Source organism: Peromyscus maniculatus, chromosome 5 (assembly GCF_049852395.1).
Source record: "Peromyscus maniculatus bairdii isolate BWxNUB_F1_BW_parent chromosome 5, HU_Pman_BW_mat_3.1, whole genome shotgun sequence".
Taxonomy (NCBI): Eukaryota; Metazoa; Chordata; class Mammalia; order Rodentia; family Cricetidae; genus Peromyscus; species Peromyscus maniculatus.
Window position 1 is genome coordinate 110,123,581 of NC_134856.1, and position 19,994 is coordinate 110,143,574.

The following is a 19,994-nucleotide window of genomic DNA, read 5'->3' on the forward strand; positions in this document are numbered from 1 at the left end:
TTTCCATGGGCCATAGCCTTTGAGATGTCCTGAAGACATGGTGGATATGGACAGGAAGCTCAAGAGATTCAAAAAAAAAAAGGAAGGAAGGAAGGAAGGAAGGAGGGAGGGAGGGAGGGAGGGAGGGAGGGAGGGAGGGAGGGAGGGAGGGAGGGAGGAAGGAAGGAAGGAAGGAAGGAAGGAAGGAAGGAAGGAAGGAAGGAAGGAAGGAAAAGAAAGTACATACAGTTGTGGTGGTGGGGGGAGGGGTGCAGCAATGCCTTTTCAGGGCTTTCATAGAAAGGATGATACCTGGATAACATCAAAATGAAAGTTGCCACCCATGGGACCTCCACCACAGCTCCACTCCAAAGAGCGAGTGGGGTAAAAAATGCCTTCTGGTTTTCACCAGGCAAGGATAATTTCCAAGTTATGGTTTTGCGGAAGGTCATACATGTAGTGAATAGAAAATGACACACATGGTTTCCTCAGAGATTTCTATCCACCCAACATAGGTGCATAGACATACATGCAGGCATAGACAGGGAATAAAACAAATGGAAACAGATAAATGAGAAAGAAGGGCTGGCGAGACGGCTCAGGGGTTAAGGGCACTGGCTGCTCTTCCAGAGGGCCCAAGTGTGATTCCCAGCACTAACATGGCCCCTCAACTATCTGTAATTCCAGTTGCTGGGGATCTAACACCCTCTTTTGGTCTCTGAGGGTACCAGACATACATATGATACACTGACATACATTCAGGAAAAACACCCATACACATAAACTCCTTTAATCTTGTTTTAAATAGAAATAGCTAGACCTGATGGCAGAAGCCCATAATCATCCCCGCACTTGGAAGGTAAAAGCAGGAGGTTTCATGCAAGGCCAGCATTGACTATACTGGAGTTTGAGGCCAGCCTGGGATATGTGAAACACAGTCTTAAAAAGCCAAAAGGAAAAATGATAATAATTTATAGCCAAATGTTGTAGTAAAAGTTATTTAAACTCATGAGTTGTTTTCTATCTGATAATTTCAGACCAAAATTGACCATCCGTACCAAAGAGTCTGAAAAACGGAACCTGCAAGGCGGCAACATTGTAACTAACACCCACCTCTTTTCAACCTTGAACATCCCAGGCTGCATTGTCTCTGGTCAAACTATGCCCCCGACTCCTGCACTTTAGTCTTCATGCCCAGAGAACTCATACTCAACCTTCAAAACAAGCCCATGCTTCACCTGCCCACTTTTCACCAAACCTCTTTTTGAAACAAAGTTACCGTTCTCCACTCAGCCTTGGTGCTCCACCTCACACTTGTCTGTGCACAGTCACTGTTACCATGACATCCCATCTTTAAATCCCAGCACCTAGGGCTGGAGGGATGGCTCAGTGGTTAAGGGCACTCACTGGCTGCTCTTCCAGACGATCCAGGTTCAATCCTCAGAACCCATATGTCAGCTTACAGCTGTCTGTAACTCCAGTTGCAAGGGACCCAACACCCTCAAACAGACATACATGCAGGCAAACACCAATGCACATTATTTAACAAACAAACAAAAAACCCAGCACCTAGCAAAACACTTGGTAACTTTAACTGCTGTCAGGAAGCATCAATTGCATTGAACTCTGTAAAGCGCCCCACGAGCATTCTTGGGAATTAAAAGAAGACTCCATTACTCACTACAGAAATAAATATGGACCTTCCATGGTTTTATATGGAAGTGGCTGCAAGTGATTTTCAGACCCTTAATCAATATTTATTATTATTTATTATTATTATTGTTATTATTATTTGAACATAATCCCCTTTTCCAACCCAGTATGTTACTACATAGTTATAGTACTCAGTACTGGTTGGTGGTAGCCTAGAAACAGACACATCAGTCAACAGAACAGAGGGAAAAGCCCAGCTATTATTAGTAATGCTGTGACACACTGCCAGGAAGCCAAAGGACACACAAAGGGCACAGCTCTCTTCAGCCATGGTCCTAGGAAGAGCTGGAGAACCACATGTCAGGGAATGAAACTGGACTTTTAGCTTGCAACATACATAAAGATTAACCCAAAATGGGTTAAGATCTTTAATATAAGACCTCAAATTATAAAATAATCAGGAGAAGCAGAGGGAAGTCTCAGAGGAGTCAACCTAGGCAGAAGTCTTTGGAACATGGACATGGAAGGTGTATAAAGCCCAGATAAGCAGAGCTATGCCACACCAAGGGCTTCTGATCTGCAAAGGAAATAACAAAAGTAAAGAGGCAGCCCAGGAAAAGTGGAGAAAACCTCTGTAAGTCAGATATTCAAAAAGTGGTTAATAATCAAAATATAAAAGGAATTCATACAGCGCAATACAGGTTAAGGGGGAAAAAAAAAAAAAAACAGAAGAAGTGAAGGAAGATATTTTTTCCCAAGAAGCTGCTTAAATGGCCAACAGGAAGATCGAGAAGATGCAAATGAAAAGCACAGTGACATGAGGGGTGCCCAGCACACCTATAATCCCAGCACAGGGGAGGTAGAGACGTGAGGGCCAGGAATTTAAAACCGGCCTTGGCTACAGAGCGGGCCTGAGGACAGCCTAGGACACAGAGAGTCTGTATGTAGAGCGGCTGTTGTCAAAGGGCTGACAGCAGCCAGCAGTGGTGCTTACACCCCACAGTGCCGTGAGACACTCGCAGACACACATACACACACACACACACACACACACACACACACACACACACACACACGACCAAACCCTGGCAGACACACACATACACACACACACACACACACCAAACCCTGGCGCAACACTCAGCCTGAGAAAAGGAACCCCTGCCGTCCATGGTGATCCGGATGAACCTAGAACACACCGTGCCGGGGAGAAGAGGCAGACACAGGAAAACTCATATAGCATGAGCTCAGTTATATGTGTCATCGAAGCACGAGCTCAGATCCTTGAGGCAGAGAGTAAAATGGTGGTGAAGAGGAAATGGCAGGTATCCCTTCAATGGGGAGAACTTCCCATCATAAATGTTCTGTTCATCACACACACGGCAGCACCATGACCACAACTCACTATGCTATCCTGTTAACTTAAAGCTGGCCAAGTGTGCTCCTTGAGGGTCCTCATCCTGCTTTCCATACAACATAGGAAATGGTAACGAGGCATGGTGGGGGTGGACTACTTCATCTGACTGTAATGCCACTACACCATGCCTGCCAACTCTTCCAACTATAGATCTTGAATTATGTATAATTTTTGTCAATTATTTTCAATAGTTGAAATAAAATAAGAGAAAGTTTTCATTTTTGGGAAGGGGGGGGGGTGTCAAGACAGGGCTCTCTGTGTAGCCCTAGCTGTCCTGGAACTCACTCTGTAGACCAGGCTGTCCTCAAACTCAAGGAGTGCTGGGATTAAAGGTGTGAGCCACCACTGCCTAGCATTTTTTTTAAGTTTTAATTTTTTTAAAAAAGAATTCCCCTCAACTAGAAATTGGCATAAGTCATATGCCTGACATTTTTTACTACTAATTTTGTAAGTGTAGCTTACTTCTAATAAATTCTTTCATATTCATAAAATGTAAATTTCGTAAAGAAGTAACAATATGTCTTATTTAAAAAAACTAAAACACTAACCATGGTTTTGTAAATTCCCTTCTCTGTGGACTGTGTTCACTTTTAAAGGTGAAATGAAGGGCATTGTGTTCAGAAGAAACCTCCAACCTAGGTGGCAAACTGCTAAGCCACTTTGTGACCCCCTAGAATAGTAGAGATTCCTGGAGTGATGCAGAGAAGTGACCTTAAAAGCTGTACTTTCCATCACAGATAATTTGTCTTCTAAGGAATGCTGTCCACAGTGTTTATCCATGAGATCAACAGAAAAGCGCCAGGTCAGAAGGGCACAGCAGTAAAAGATGCATGGTCTGAACTCAGAGGCTTGGGGTCAAGTGCCAGCCTGGCCAATTCCACGGTCCCGAGACAAGTTCGCCTCTCTCTGTCTAGCTCTTATCATTTGTAAAATGAAGTCAGAGTGGTATCAAATACATGGAGAGGTCAGAAGGATCCCATAAGTTATTGCCATTACTGAGGCTTGCACAGCACCCAACGTCCCCCACACTGCATATATGGCAGCTAGTAGTAATACCACAGCGTTGATCCACAGCCCATACTCAGTAAACAGCACTGGCTACATGAAGGAGCTCACTAACTTGTTATGCCTGAGTTACTGAAAGAATCATATCCTCCAGGATATTCTAGAAGGATACACACACACACACACACACACACACACACACACACACACACATGACCATAGCATGCTTCGTATGTATTCCCAGGGTGAATAGTTACTCTACTTTCCAGGAGATAAGCCTTAGGGCACATATCACACTCAGCAGGATTTTTGTCAAACAGAGAGGTGGGGGTGGTGAGTGTACCCACATGTATGTACGCATATGTAGGCCAGAGGTCCATATCCGGTGTCCCCCATTGCTCCCACCTTATTTTTTGAGAGACAGGGTCTCTCTCTGAACCTGTAGGCTGCACTTTCAAACAGGCTTGCTGGCCAGTGAGCTGCCAGGATTCTCCTATCTCCACCTTCCAGAGGTGGCACTGCAGATGAATGCCACCTTCCTGGGATTTTTACACAGGTGCTGCGGATCTGAGCTCGGGTCCTCATAGCTGCACAGTATACACTTTACCCACTGAGCCAGCTCCCCAGCCCTACAAAGGAAGTAAATTTTATACTTTAATTATTCTGGGTATCATGCAACAACATTCCTTGTATATGAGAATTTCCCACATGGATTTTTTTAATGGGTCTTCTGCCCAGCAAGTGAGTGATTTGCTTTAGCCAAATGGGTTCTCAGAGCATCTTTATTGCCACGTGCTTACTTTTCTATAAAGGCTTGAGGGGCCTGCACAATCCATCCTTGCTGTGGAATAACTCCTTTGTACACTGTAAAGATTAGTCACTAGAATTGGTTTAATAAAACACTGACTGGCCAGTAGCCAGGCAGGAAGTATAGGCAGGGTGACCAAACTAAGGATGATGGGAAGAAGAAGAGTGGAGACAGAGGAGACACCAGCCAGCCACCAAGGAAGCAGGACACGCAGAAAATGAAGTAACAAGCCATGAGCCACATGGCAAAGCATAAATAAGAAATATGGGTTAATTTACAATGGACAATAGTGGCACACACCTTTAATCCTAGCAGAGACAGGCAGATCTCTGTGAGTTCGAGGTCAGCCTGGTCTACAAAGCTAGTTCCAAGATAGGCTACAAAGCTACAGAGAAATTCTGTCTCAAAAAAACAAAGGGAAAAAAAAAGAAAAGAAAAAAATGGGTTAATTTAAATGTAAGAGTTTTCATAATTAATATTAAGCCTCTGTACGTTATTTGGGAAGTGGTTGATGAAACACATAAAAACTCCACCTACATATACTGGCCACAGTCACTCAAATAAAAATATTTATTATAAAATTAATATTTTAAGACATTAAATCAACATCAAAGAGTGTCTTAGCTGCTTTTCTATTGCTGTGAAGAGACACCATGACCAAGGCAACTTACGAAAGAGTTTATTGAGTCTTACAGCTTCAAATGGTCAGAGTCCATCACCATCATGGCAGGGAACATGGTAGCAGGCAGGGGGCCTGGAGTCACCTGGATGAGAGTGCACATCCAGATCTGAGAGTTGGAGGCAGAGAAAGCAAGACTGGGTCTGTCATGGGCTTTTGAAACCTCAAAGTCACCCCCAGTGGCACACCTCCTCCAACAAGGCCATACCTCCTAATCCTTCCCAAATAGTCTCACCAACTGGGAAACAAGCATGCAAATACATGAACCTATGATGGCCATTCTCATCCAATAAGTATCAAACAGTTATAAAGAGACATTTTTGTAGATAAGCAGGTCAAAAACAGGGAGGGACAATGGGTACATGTTCTTTACAGCACTATTCACAAAACTAAAAGATGGGAGCAATGAGTGTCCATGCATGGATGAGTAGAAGTACAGAATGTGGTATATGCTTACCACAGAGTGTCTTTCAGCTTTTAGAAAGGGGAGCTCCTGATATACCAGCTTCCCAAGGTAGGGCATCACACTGACAGAAGTACACCAAGCACGGAAGAACAAATTCTGCACGCCTCCACTGAGGTGAGTGGACAGACTCAAGGACAGCAAGGAGAATGGGTTGTCAGGGACTGGTGGGAGATGGGAGTAAAGTCAGAGCTTGATACGTGTGGCTTTTGGTTAGGATGAGGAAGCTGTTCTGAGGATGGGCAGTAATGATGGCTACACAACGCCGTGAGGAAACCTAAGGCCAGCAAAGCCCAACCCTCAGCAGGAAGCTTTGTGCTAGACTTGTTACAATCTAAGAAACATTATGGTACCAGCCCAGCTTCACACTGCACACTCGGAATCTCAGCCACACTCAGAAGGCGGAGGAAGGAGGATTCAGAGTCCAAGTCATATACATAATGTGTTGTCTCAAACACCAAAATAACTACAACAAAAGTATTGTGTTGGCCCCTGCAAGTTGTACAAAGGACAAGGAGAAATAAGTAGCTATCAGCGACCTTGAACTACAGAAACCATTCACGGGGCCAGCAAGATAACTCAGCAGGTAAAGGAGCTTGCTGCCAAATCTGATGATTGGAGTTCGATCCCAGGAAACCACATGCTGGAAGGAGCGAGTCAGTTCCCAGTAGTTATCCTGTGACCTGCACGTATGCAAGATCGAACAAGCGCACCGCCTCCTCCCCACAAAGGGACGAATGGATAAATAAACAAAGTTTTAAAAAATTCAGCTAGATAATTCTGAGGAAAATGAAGCATGCTAAGGAAACAGGAACCAATATCTAAGTCATTCTCATCTTTAAAAGAATGGAAGGGAGGGAGGGAGGAAGAGGGGAGGGAGAGAAGCAGGATGAAAAAGAGGAAAGAAGAAAAGGAAGGAGACAGAGGAAAGCTGGGAAGAGGGAAGAGAGAAAGAAAGTCTCATGTTCTCACCTCAGGATAAAACACTGCACATGCTACCCACCAACAATTAATGGGAAAAACACTCCAGCTGACTGAGATGTGAGCCAGGCCTCAGTCACAGGAAACCGTGCTGTTTGGTACCTGCAATGGCTCAGAAGAAAAGCAGTAAGAATAGCATGTAGCCAGAAATTACAGGGTCCAGCCCATGCCACAGTCTCCAACTGGAACCTGAGCCATCCATAATCTTCACTGTCAAGGGAAAGCCTAATAAATTTCAGAAAGATTAATCCCACTAAGATCTCGCATCACTAGCCTTGACTAAAAACACTTGATTAGATCACAGGGACCCAGACGGTCTGGCTCTCCCACCTCAGCGTCTGCTTCTCCAGCTTTACTGACAAGACATGACAGGAATAAGGACAGGCCTGTTTCTCCTTCTCTTTGTCCTTCCCTGCAGCCACGTTTACTGGCATTTTATAGTCCCTTTCCCCCAGCTCACAGGAAGCAGAGGTGAGGTGCTCGATCATGCTTGCACCCTTCATATCTTCAATCACACACCTTCACAGAGTGGATTCGGAGGAACGGGACTGCTGCCAGCGCTGACCAGTTATTTCTTTTGAACACTAAATAAAAGCTAATGAGGCAAATTATCTTTGCTTCTCCAAAACCCTAGGACTGCACACTGAATGGTTCCATCGAAGAGGATACTCAGGAGAACAGTAACTCCTGGTTTTGATTAAGCTGATGTTTTTCCTATGGCAAGCTACAAATAGCCATTTTGTTTAAGTGTGTGTGTGTGTGTGTGTGTGTGTGTGTGTGTGTGTGTAGTAAGTATCAAATTTGGAGATTCTAGGAGCTAACATGATTTCAAGCAGTCCATGGGAGACTTCCATCTCTCTCTCCCTGCTATGAGGTCAGCCCTTGGCATTTGCATGCACATCTGATTTACAATGATCCACAAGAAAAATAGAAAGTTTTCATAGATTTGAATTATTTTCCAGATTCCTAACCAGCACAGCCAATACAGTATTTTGCATTCGTTCTGATTACAGGTTTTGCTGGAATTAGAAACAGGTGGCATGTGATATTCTGTACGGCTGGCAGCAAATTTGCATATCAACAGAAAACAGAAATTTTCTAATCACATAAATCATATATTGTAATCACGTGGGGGGGGGCATTCTTTCAGTTTCTCTTAGTGATAAATGTTTTTTTCTAAGGGCCAGGAAATCAAACATGGTCAAGGTCAATACAACTTAAGTTAATCTCCTGTATAGTGAAGATTTTCCACAAAACGACTTGGGAAATACATAAATGTACATTGATTTCCCCAGTAGGAAACAGTGGCCTGAGACCACACAGTAGATTTTGTTTGTTGTTTCGTTTGCAAAGCTGGGTCTAGAACCCAGTCCCTTGCCCAGGGAAGGCAAGCAGCTGCCATTGGGCTACACATCCCTGGCCTTCTTTTGACTTTTGATTTGAGACAGGGTCTTGCTAAGTTGCCCAGGCTGGCCTTGAACTAATTCACTGTACAGCCTGCTTAGACCTTGAACTTGAGACCCTCCTGTCTCAACCTACTAAGTAGCTGAGGTGACAGGCCTGTCTTACCAGGCAGACTCCAATCAGGTTTCAGACCTCTGCTATCAGTTACAAATATTTTCCTGCACTGATTAAACTTTCCCATCTTGGGAAATGAAACTGGGTCTTTATTTCTACCCCATCTGCAATCAGCAGGGGAATGAAAAGGGCATGACATAAACTAAGCATTGATGTCAAAACAAAAAAACAAAAAACCTCCAACCCATTTTTTTTTTTAAACTGGAAAAATAAAATGCTTTTCCACTAAGATTTTTTTTTTTAATCTGCTTCTACTCAAGGCTAGAGGTCTATTTATTTTTAAATGACACGCAGGAAACCTCCCAACTGCAACTCAGATTTACATCTGGCTAATCCTGAAAATGTGACTGACCAAATTCATGCTGTTTATTTCTAATGAGTTCTGTGATTTGGGGATAACACGTGTGAGGGATGTCGAATTAACTACTGAGAGTCAGCAGCAAGCAAGCAAGCAATCTTGGAGGATTCGAGTCAATTTCTAATCATGCTTGCCAGAAGCTTGGGGTGGGAGAGACAGGTGATAAACTCAGCCAAGAATATCAGAAGAACTTGTTTCCCTTTCCTTTTTCTGTAGACTGTCTCAACACTCCATCAACAAAGACAGCTCAACTTTTCCTTTCCATAGTTTTGGAGATGACAAGGAAAACTCTGGCCCCCTTGAGAGTCTTAGATAAATGAAAACACTTCACACTGCAAAAAGCTGTGTCAGTCCCCGAGAGTTCCTTTCCTGGAGTCGTGTCCACTTACAATCAGAGAAGGACAGAGGTGAAAGGGGATAGCCATGCATGCTGCAGAAATGCACAGTCTACTGAAGACGCCTCTACACAAGTTGGAAACGATGATCAAAATCTCCTTTCCTAGACACAGACTGGCCTGGATCTCATAGAAGGGTGACCACTTACTCCAATGAAAACAACAAACCCAGAGACAGCCCAAGAATCACCCTTAGCTTGGGTTCCTTGGGGTTTACGAACTGAAGCTCTCAAAGAACTTACTCATTTGACAGGTAAGGGTCTGCAAGGACCTACAGGAGCTCATCTCTCCCCAGATGAGTCTCAAACCAAAGGCAAGCCTTCACCAGAGGTTCAAACCCATGACTGCACCTGGAGGGCCTCAAAACCCTGCCCCACCACCCCAACAAAAGCCCACATCTCATGGGGTCAAGCAAGAGATTCAGTTGTCCAGCCAGCAGCTGAGAAACACAAGTCAGAAAACATGCCCTTGCAGAAGCTCATCTGCATGGTCACCAGTTCTGACCCCAGGTCCTAGATATACTTCATAACACACACAGGCTGAGTTTCTGTTGCTCCAACTGGAGACTGCCACTGTCTTGGTATGGGTCCCAGAAGGCAATGGAAGGTGGGAGCCATCCAGGTGATACAGGGTGTAAACACACTGTGATCTTATGAATTTGAAGGTCTTCAGGAGGTACTGTCGTGTTAAACACAATGAGAAGTACAAAATAGGATGAGCAGAGAACTTAAAATTGAACATCTGATTACCAGTGGTTTGCCTAACTCCACCATCTTAAGAATCATCTGGAAAGCATGTTACAACACCCCACTGCTAGAATCACTGAGTCACTGGCCAGAGGAGGGGTCTAATTATCTTCATTTTTAATTAACATTTGCATTTCTAGCCGCTCACCTGTGATGTGATGGCTGCTGGTCATTTTGTGGTCAACTGCTTTGGATTTAACTCTCTGGTATGTTTAGACAACTGAACACTGGCTACATTTTAATAGAACTTAGTTAGGACTGACACTACACAGGGTGGAAGAAATGGTATTTACGGCTACAAAACAAAACAAGAAAACAAAAAACAAACTATTCCCATCTTTAAGAGACTCATATGGAAGAGAAAAATTTCCAAGCACTATAGCTAGAATTGGCAAGGGCCAAGTGAGTTGCCTGCTTCCTTGGAGGTAAACTTCAGCCTAAAATTAGGGTTTAATGAATGTTAATTGAATGATGTATGTTTTATATCATCATAAGGTACACATACGAATACATAAAAGTAAAGCTATTATGACAGAAAAAAACAACAACAGAAAAAGACACTCAAATCACTGTGAAGTTTCATCTGGGACTTTGGGATAGCCCAGGCAAAAGCAAAGCACAGGCTGGACTCACACACAGAATCACTAAGATGCTTCATTGAGCAATCCTCCCCACCCAGGAAAAGTCCCTTACCTGAACATGCTGGGTGTGAAGGCTTCTTGGGAAGTCACCTGGGAGTGCTAGGGGAGAAAGGGAAACTGAGTCAGACACCGAAAGAGTAAACTCAAAGACACAGTAGGGTGAGTCTCACACGTATGTCTGTTAAGTACTAAAGTCCTCAGAGGACCGTGTAGAAAGTGGATAAGTGGATTGGTAGTTAAATCCTCCCCTTAATTCTGTCCTTGCACTTGACTGTTCTAGAGCCACACCAGAGACGCACTGCAGAGCGCTAAGTCTCGCGATTCTAGGGCAATGCCTGAAGTCTTCGGCAAGGATGGGCTCAGCTCCAGTCTGGCTGCTCCTAAGGTACGGAAAGCAGGACATGTAGCCATCTCAAGCCTAGACTTCATGATCTGGTAATAGATTTCCAGAGCAATTCTCAAAGCTAAGAGGACTTGACTGAGGAGATCACTAGTCCTGGGATGCCAACGGGGGGTGGGGGGTGGGGGGGGTGTTTGCACATGGCAGCCACATGTGCGTGATGTACCCTAGTAGTTTTTGGGTTTTTTTTTATAGATATAGGTGTTTTGCCTACATTACGTATGTATACCACTTACATGCCCAATAGACACGGAGACCAGAACAGAAGAGGGAGTTGGAACTGAAGTTACCACATAAGCTGCCACTTGGGTACTAGAAATGGAGCCAGGGTCCTCTGGAAAAGCAGCCTATGTTCTTAATCATTGAGCCATCTCACCAACCCTTACCTTAATGATGTATGTAGCTCATTACATTTAGACTTTAAAACAATTTTGCAAAACCATTGTCAACAGGGCTAGGGAAATGGGTCAGTAAGTGGTATTTGCCCCGCACACATGAGAACCCATGTTCCATTCCCCACACCTACTTAAAAGCTGGCCACCATGGTGGCATGCTCTTGTAATCTTGGTGCTGGGGAGGCAAGACAGGCTGATTCTCGACTGCTTCATGAGTTCCAGGAGGCTGAGAGACCCTGTCTCAAACACTGAGGGCAATTGCGCTAAGAAATGATATCCGATGTTGACCTCTGGCCTGCACAACTGAGCACTGCCAGCAACCGAAGATGCCAGAGACTAGGGCTGAGGATGTGCAAGAAACTGTCCCTGTCCCAGAAGCAGAAGTGGCAGTCACAGACCGGAAGCCCAGCTGATGACCTCAGAGGAGAACTTCAGGACAGGACCATGTGCCAAACCCTGGGTGCCAGTCTCCTGCTGTTGTCAAAACCCCAGTGAGCACTGACTCTAGCACTTGAAAAGAAATGCAAGATCACATCAAAGGTCAAGTCTGTTTCCTATGACCAGGCTTATCGTTTTTTTTTAAACTCCGGCATTTTATGAGCATGTGTTTGATTACAAAACAATTACTCAGTAGAGTAGAGAACAAAATTTGCTAATAACCCTTTTAGCCAGGCTTGGATATACACACTTTGATCCCAGCACTGGAGAAGTAGAAGGGGAGGGGTTACCTAGAGTTCAAGGTCATCCTTAGGTACTAAGAGGGTTTTAGGTTAGTCTGGGCTACAAGGGATCCTGTATCAAAATAAATAAATAAATAAATAAATAAATAAATAAATAAATAAATAAATAAATAAATAAAAATTCTAATCTACTTGAAATTGTACTTGTCTTTCCCTGAACACACACAGAGTTCGCAAGAGCAAGTTTTTCTTGACACGAAGGGAACTTGGAAGTTCAGCTACCCTTACATTTTTAGTAGCTACACCACAAAGTACTTATTTCCTACAAACCTGATTCCAAGAGCAAAGTTCTTGGCAATTCAGGGCAGATTCAGCTATTTCTGCTTGGCTTCTTTTTTGTTTTGCAGGAGAACTAATTGTCTAAGAATTAGACAGCACAGCGTTCCTCTTGGGCCAAGGTGGTGGTGCGTCTTCAATAGGTGAACACACTGTAGAAAGCAACAGTCGAGAGCTCTCTCTAGGGCTCAAGGTCATCTTTCTCTCCCTACTGGGCTGCACATAATTGGCAAAGCACGTTTGTCCTGCGATTCAGGTAGCAAGAAAACCATTGGATGGATCAGCGGTCGGTCGTATCCAGGACACACCTGCTCTGGCTCCCTCCAGGTTGAAAATCATTCAGCATTATCAGCCTCCCTGATTAAGTGCACACAATTAATATTCTGAGATGCAGAAAGGAAGCTTGGGTAAATAAAACGGTCGCTACCGCTAGGCACAGCAGAGCACAGCAACTATGCACATGGCAGCAGCTTCCCAACTTCCCACTGACCTTGGGGTGCTAATGAGACAGCTCTGCAGAGGCTGCATGAAAAAGCATCCCACACTTAGCTGGCCCGAATGCACGCACATCCAGACTCTTCTCCTCACCACAGCAGGAGGGCTTCACTAATTGGGATATGCAGGAGACTTGGCCTGAAATGTGCTGCCCTAGAGCACACCTCAGGAGGGCTATACAAATACACACACACTCGAGTGCATGGGCACACATGTATGCATACACACACACACACACACACACACACACACACACGTAGACATATACGCAAACACACACATACAAATACAAGTGCACATACATACACATCCCCCCACACCCATGTTTCTTCACCACCACCCCCAAAAAAGCCCAGGTGAACATAATAAATGTAGCTTTAGAAATTAAAGTATATGTGTGTATGATGAATTTAGGGCGGGGGTGGGGGGTGGGGGTGGGATGGGGGAGAAGCAGGTGGAAATAGTTTTTGTAAGCATAAACCTCCCCCATAAGCCTGGTGGTAATGACCACAGACAGAAACAACAAAGGCTCCTGCTGAAAGGAGTCCCTCTAATCACATTAGCTTGCAGTTCTAAAGGAAGATGGTTGCTCTGAATCTCCCTTTATACATAGCAACTTCAAAAAAATCCCTATTTTCTTAGTACATCTTTATGGCGGAAAACGTGCATGTCTTTGAAGGCTCACACAAAACAAACAAGAGTCTTTACAAGACCTCCCTGACCACCCAGGGAGAATCAAATAGTATTTTTTTCCTCCAGTAGGCCACCCCAGGATACCAGGAATAAAGAGGAAAAGGAGGAATTCATCAAGTAACCAGGATGTGCTTTTCAAGTGTGGCTATCAGACTGTTTTAATCTAAATATTGTGCTATATTTTTCACTAGCAAAGCCCACAAAAATCTACTGATCCGTTTATTGGACAGAAGAAGTTCTTAAATCACAGAAAAAATGGGTTAAAATCTAGGAGACAGCAGAGGGGAGGAAGATGAAGGAGTTTTCTCTTTTTGAAATCCAGAGAAAGGAGCAGAGGCTTTTAACCGGCTGATTATGGAGTGGGGGAGGGATGAGCAGGGGGCAGAGTCACTTAAGTGCAGAGAGCCTTGGCGGAGCTGGTCAGTGACTTCGCTGATGGAGGAGGCATCAGGGGAATGCAGTTGGCCCGGCACCACATGGAGGGTTAGGGGCTCACAGGGTTTATCAGAAGGGCTTCGAGTCCTACACATCCCCGCATGGACTCCTCTGGTCATGTCTCTGCACAATCGCTCCCTTTAGAACAGATAAAGACTGGAGAAGGAGCCTTTCTGGCCAGCTCAAGCTGTGTTCCCCTACCAGTCCCTACTGTGACCATCTGGGCACCCATGCTCCAGCCTCCCCGGAAGTCCCTACAGTTAAAGACACATGCACCTACTTGAGTCAGTTTACTGATGGTTGTGGAGGTGTGTGTGCCTGTGTGCGTGCGTGCGTGCGTGCGTGCGTGCGTGTGTACACATGTTCATGTGGGTATGGGTGCACATGGGTCTGTATGCCTGTGCCCCAGATGTCATTCCTAAGGAGCTTTCAGGCTTATTTTTGAGACAGGGTCTCTCGCTAGACTAGGACTTGCCAATTAGACTAGCCTGGCTGGCCGCAGAGCTCCACCTGTCTCTACGCATGCCCAGCTTTTTACATGGGTGTTGAGCTTGAACTCGGGTGCTTGTGTGTAGTTGGCACTGAGCTAGCTGAGCCACCTCCCAGCTGGATCATGGTCTTTGATGGCCCTGAAATGATCTGCTGATCTTATCTCTCTGGTGACTGTTTTTAAGGCGAGCTAATCTCCTGCCTCAGTTTCTCATCTGATAATGCAGATGTGAAAGTGAACAGTGGTCACTATTGTAGGTGTTAGGTGACAGGTGTCAGTTGGCTCCAAGAGCAAAGATCTTGCTAAAATTGTTCTGAATATCTACAGCCAAAAATACAAACTGTAAAATCTCAGGATTTTAAACTAATATGATCTTTTAAATAATCCAAATAATGCTAATCATTGTACGACAAAAGAAAACCAAGTCCAAATGAGGAAAAGGCAAACTAACCACACTATTACTAACAGAAACACTCCCCCATGCTGAACCTCAGTGCATGAGTTGGTGGATAGATCGGCAGGTGGGATGAGAGACTGATGGATGGACCGGATAGGTAGATGAATGGATACATTAACAGTAAGACAACAAAGAGATCTAAGGGCAGACCAATCAGCAACCAGCTAAATGTCCAAGATGTCATCAGCAATTCGAACCCTGGGTGATAAAATACTGGCCTGCTACACAGTGGTTACCTCATGCCTCATGCTTTCATATACTTTAAAAAAAAAAAGTATCATTTCTTTTAATTTTTTTAATAAAATCCAGATCAGGAAAACCTACCACGTCTAAGGATTTGAAATAGTATTGCTTTTCAACCCCAGGATTTCTTCATTCATCTAAAGTCCAATTGTGTTTAAAGCCTTTCATAGAAACAGCCGATTGCCTTCACCTTGTAAAGCTTATTCATGCCACAGGTGTGCCTGGGTGACAATACCACATGCCAATCACAAGCTTGTCACCCCAGGAAGCATACATACGACCATTCTTGTGAAGAGCTCCCGGCTCAATGTCAGCTCCTGCTCTTCCCCCCCCAGTCTGCCACCTCCATCTGTCCCTACAATTTATTCAGCAAAGTGCAGCTCCAGCATGAACAGCCCCATCACAGAGATAATGAGCAGAATTAGAGAAAGGCAGATTGCAAAGCGGTTGGCAGACACTTGGAAGGGAAGGCTCTGGATGGGGGGACCCGCTCCCCTCTGCTCTCAGGGATGTCACACGTGTTTCAGATGGGGAGGAACTACAAACTAGGACCTGGAGCATCGGAATTATTTCCTAGGCTGTCTCCCTACAGGGCCACAAGACTGAGAGATAAAGCTGCAAGAAACATTCTGTCACTTGGCTATCCCAAGTTCAGGACTGGGGAGATGGTTACGTTAGTAAAGTGTCTGCCATACAGCCTGAGGACCAGGGTTTGAATCCCCAGCACCCATGTAAAGCTAAGTATGGTGGCGCATACTTATATTTCTACCACTAAGGTAACAGTCAAAGAGACCTCTGGAGATACTGGGCAGCCAGTGTAGCTGAACTGGTGTCTAGTGGGAATTCGTTCCACCAAACAGCTTTGAGGTATCAGCCTTATAGCATGGCTTCTGATCCACCTACAAGATCTCTTAAGGGGGGGGTCGTACCCCTTCTTCTTGGGGTGGATGCAGACAGCTGGATCCATTTGCTCTTGGTGGGCTGTTCACTTGGTTCTGTATTCGTGAGTGTATCCTCCCCTTTATTACTTAAAAAAATCCTTGTTATCCCCTTAAACAGACTCACAGGGATTTCTCACAATACTGGTGAGTTCCAGGTTCAGTGAAAGACCGTGTCTCAAATATGAGGCTGAAGAAGACACCTAACGTTAACCCCTTCCCCAGTTCTACACACGATGTGCATGTAATACATACACATGGATGTGTATCTACACACATGTATATGCCACAGACATAAACACGCCACACATACAGTCACATACAACACCCACCTCTCTCTATACCTCTTAGAACTTTGAATGTCACCGAAAATGTGATCTGGGTAGTATGTCCATCAGAAAATGTATGGTGTTCAAACGATGGCTGGAGCCAGAGAGAAGCTATGGAAAGCTGATTCACAGCAAGGCCTCCAAGATGAACCACCACAGCGGTGTTCTTGTTACTCACAATCTCAGTTATCTGAAGTCTGAATGGGTGATATTCAGGGTTCTTCAAGAGAAAAACGCTCCTCACATAACTTTCATTATCGCATGTTTCTGTAATTGTCCTACCTTGCGTCATGCCTGCTGATCACTCACTGCCTAACTTATTAGTATTATGGCGGATATACAAAGGGGTCAAACAATCATGGGGTTCTTAAAATGTATCCTGTGTGATGTGGAGGGCACAGTTCTATCTCTTCCCCAGTAAGGGTCCAGCCTTTTTCTTGTATCAAGCCACAACATGAGTATTTGGGAAAAAAAAAAAAAATCACAGGCCTTCTCTGTAGTAGACTCCTTCTAGAGGAATAAAATGGTGGTTCAAATATCCCCGCTTCAGAGCTCACCTGTGCCCACCCCACCTAAAACATCCCTCCCAGCACACACACTCTACATTATTTCTTTATATTTATTGCTACCTGACATTACATTTTATCTTATTACCATTATTCTGCAGACTCTCTTCCCCAATGTAATACTTCCTTAGTGTAGGAATTCTCTTGCCTCTGCCTGTGCATTCCCAGGACCTAGAACTCTAACTAGTATGAACAGGGGATTAGTAATTACTCAAAAAGTAACTTCCCATGTCAGAAGTTTATGAACATGCTCCCATCTTCACTGAGACCCTAAAGACAATGTTTTATCTACCCCAACAGAACAGGACAGTTGCCCTTTGTTGTTCCAGCACCTTTGCATAAAAAGCTTGGGTCTCTGATTTAAAAAAATTGGTAGAGCATTTGCAGAGAACCCCCGCTGCCATCTTCCCAGGTCCTTTAAAGCACCTCTAGAACATGAAGAGTCCAAAACACAGCATAAGCACTATGTAAACAGCTGTTTTCTATTGTTTAGGGATGACAACAGGAAAATCAACCTATAGACAGACGGTCAAGGCAGACATAATTTATTTTCTACACTTGGTTGGACCTCTGGGCACAGAAGGCAATCTGCACCATGGTGATCTCGGCCCCTGTCTGCTAGCTGAGGTAATCCAGGACCAGCCAGCCCCCAGAGCAAGGGGGATGTTCTGAGTGATTTTTGCAGCTGGTATACCCAGCAGAGCAGGCAGGACCATGGCAGCACTTGAATCACATCAAAGCTAACTTTGAGGGATGACATATTCATGATGTAACTGTACCATGAATATACAAAAGTACAGACACTGCTTAGGAACAAACGGGCCTAGAACTGAAGGCTGTCCCCCTGCCTATGAGAGCCAGAGCTATTAGGTCGCATCTTCTACTCGTACCAATAAGGGTCCCTTAGCCACACATAGTTTAAGACAAAGTTAAAATTACCACCCCCAACCCCTGCCAAAAAAAAAAAAAAAAAAAAAAGATTGCATTGGACATAGGGATGAAATCCAGGTTGGAATTCTTCACACTGAAAGAAAGATCTTCACAGAGTAGACATGCTGGTCAACATGAAATATAAAAAGTGCTCACTAAACAGGCTTCTGCGAAGGTAGTAAGCCAAACAGCTCGAAAACAAGTGTGTGCAAATGTTTTCTGCTGCCATGACTGAATACCACAGTCTGGGGAACGGATAAGAAAAGAAGGTTATCTGACTCACAGCTGTAGAGATTAAGAATTCCAAGAGCACAGACTAGCACCAGGTGAGGGCCTAGTGTTGCATCAGACACAGCACAGAACACGGCATGGCACTAGAGAGCAGGCTAATAGCCGCAGTCCTTCCTCTTCTTCCTCTTAATGCCACTAGTGCATCATGGGAACTCAACCCTCTGACCTCAGTTATTCCTAATGACCTCCCAAGGCTCCATTTCCGAATACCATTAACACATGAATTTGAAGATTACGTTCCCATGAAGTGAATTTTTGGGTGACACATGTAAACAGTAACAAGGATATTTAAAACTCTTTTTTTAAGCATAGTCTAGTACCTCATTCCTCCTTTCAATTAGAAGTCATCTTGTCTGCACAAACAAGAATGAGGTTAATCACTAACTTAGCAATATCCAGAAGGACCTCAGTTTTTCACAGCATTTGTTCGCCATGAGTGAAATGTCAGTTCAGTTGCAACATAATACCTGAAGCGAAGCCTTTACTTCTCATGCTACTCCAAGACTTAGTGTGAAGGAAAGTTCCCAGAGAGAAGCAGTACCTACCACTGAACTTTCTGTAAGGCTCATTAACTGATTAGAACTTCAGTCAATGTGCAGAGGGTGGAACGTTGCAGGTCCAGACTCTAACTACACACTGTCTTGGGCTGTGTGAGGCCCCTCCAATAAATGTTCATTGCTCACCTCTGCATTGAATCTATCATCCTTGTGACTATTGGGCAAGTCCTTTTGGAATGAAGGAACAGACCATCCATTAGCTTCTGGCAGTCCAGAAGCTAAGAGTGGCATCAGATAGCATGGAGACCTGTAACAGAGGTTTCCTCGGCTTTGCTGGAGGCCACTTAACTGATAAATCTACCAATGTAATAGGAAAAATGTGTTCATTTATGGCTTTCTTTGTTCTGCTACTTATAGAAACCTCATAAAACTCCAACTACATTGGAACAGGGAATTGAGGGTAACATGAATATGTGTTCCCAGGCCATGGGTACTCACATTTGGCTCCAAAATAAATACTCTCATCTCCTTTCAGGATTCTATTCTCACCTTTTCCCCAAAACTGAAACATTTTTCTCAACACAAAGACAGTGAGTAAATATGGTATAAGTAATACTAATAAGCAACAATACTGCTAAAGGTTACATGTATTCTATACATAGGATGTTCTATTTAAATGATAGTCCATCATCTTTATAAGACAATGCATTATGGACAATAAAAAATATTTTTTGTTGCCAAGCCTGGTAATATACAGCTATAAACCCAGGAGGTAGAGGCAGGAGGATTAGGAATCCACTGTCATGTTCATCTACATAGCAAATAGTTTGTCAATCCGAGCTACACAAGACCTTGTCTCAAAAATCAAATGTGTCCATGTGAACACAGGCAAGCTGCAGCGTGGCGCATGTGTGAAAATGCGAAGTAATCACACCTCCCAGAACGGTTTTCAGTTACAGGAAGGAAAAGAGAGAGACAAGAACTGTGTAGAAGAAACAGACTGAGGAATGGAAGGAAGAGAGGGAGCCAAGGAAGCAGAGGGGAAAGAAGCAGAGAAGAGCTGAGTAGGAATCGACTAGGAGACTTCTGCCACAAATGATGCTTGCACTCTATTCA

At 44.2% G+C, this 19,994-nt stretch overlaps 1 protein-coding gene across 4 annotated transcripts in view; it reads right to left on the reverse strand.

The window, feature by feature from the left end:
* Positions 1-19,994, reverse strand: part of LOC107399584 (uncharacterized) — a 330,418-nt gene that overhangs the window by 208,626 nt on the left and 101,798 nt on the right. For all 4 annotated transcript variants that reach the window (XR_013051532.1, XR_013051531.1, XR_001576284.3 and 1 more), the window contains exon 3: positions 10,756-10,802. Coding sequence is in view for 1 of the 4 variants with exons in the window: in XM_076573109.1 (XP_076429224.1) it covers positions 10,756-10,802 (47 nt within the window). In the remaining 3 variants the exon portion in view is untranslated. The remainder of the gene's footprint in view (positions 1-10,755; positions 10,803-19,994) is intronic.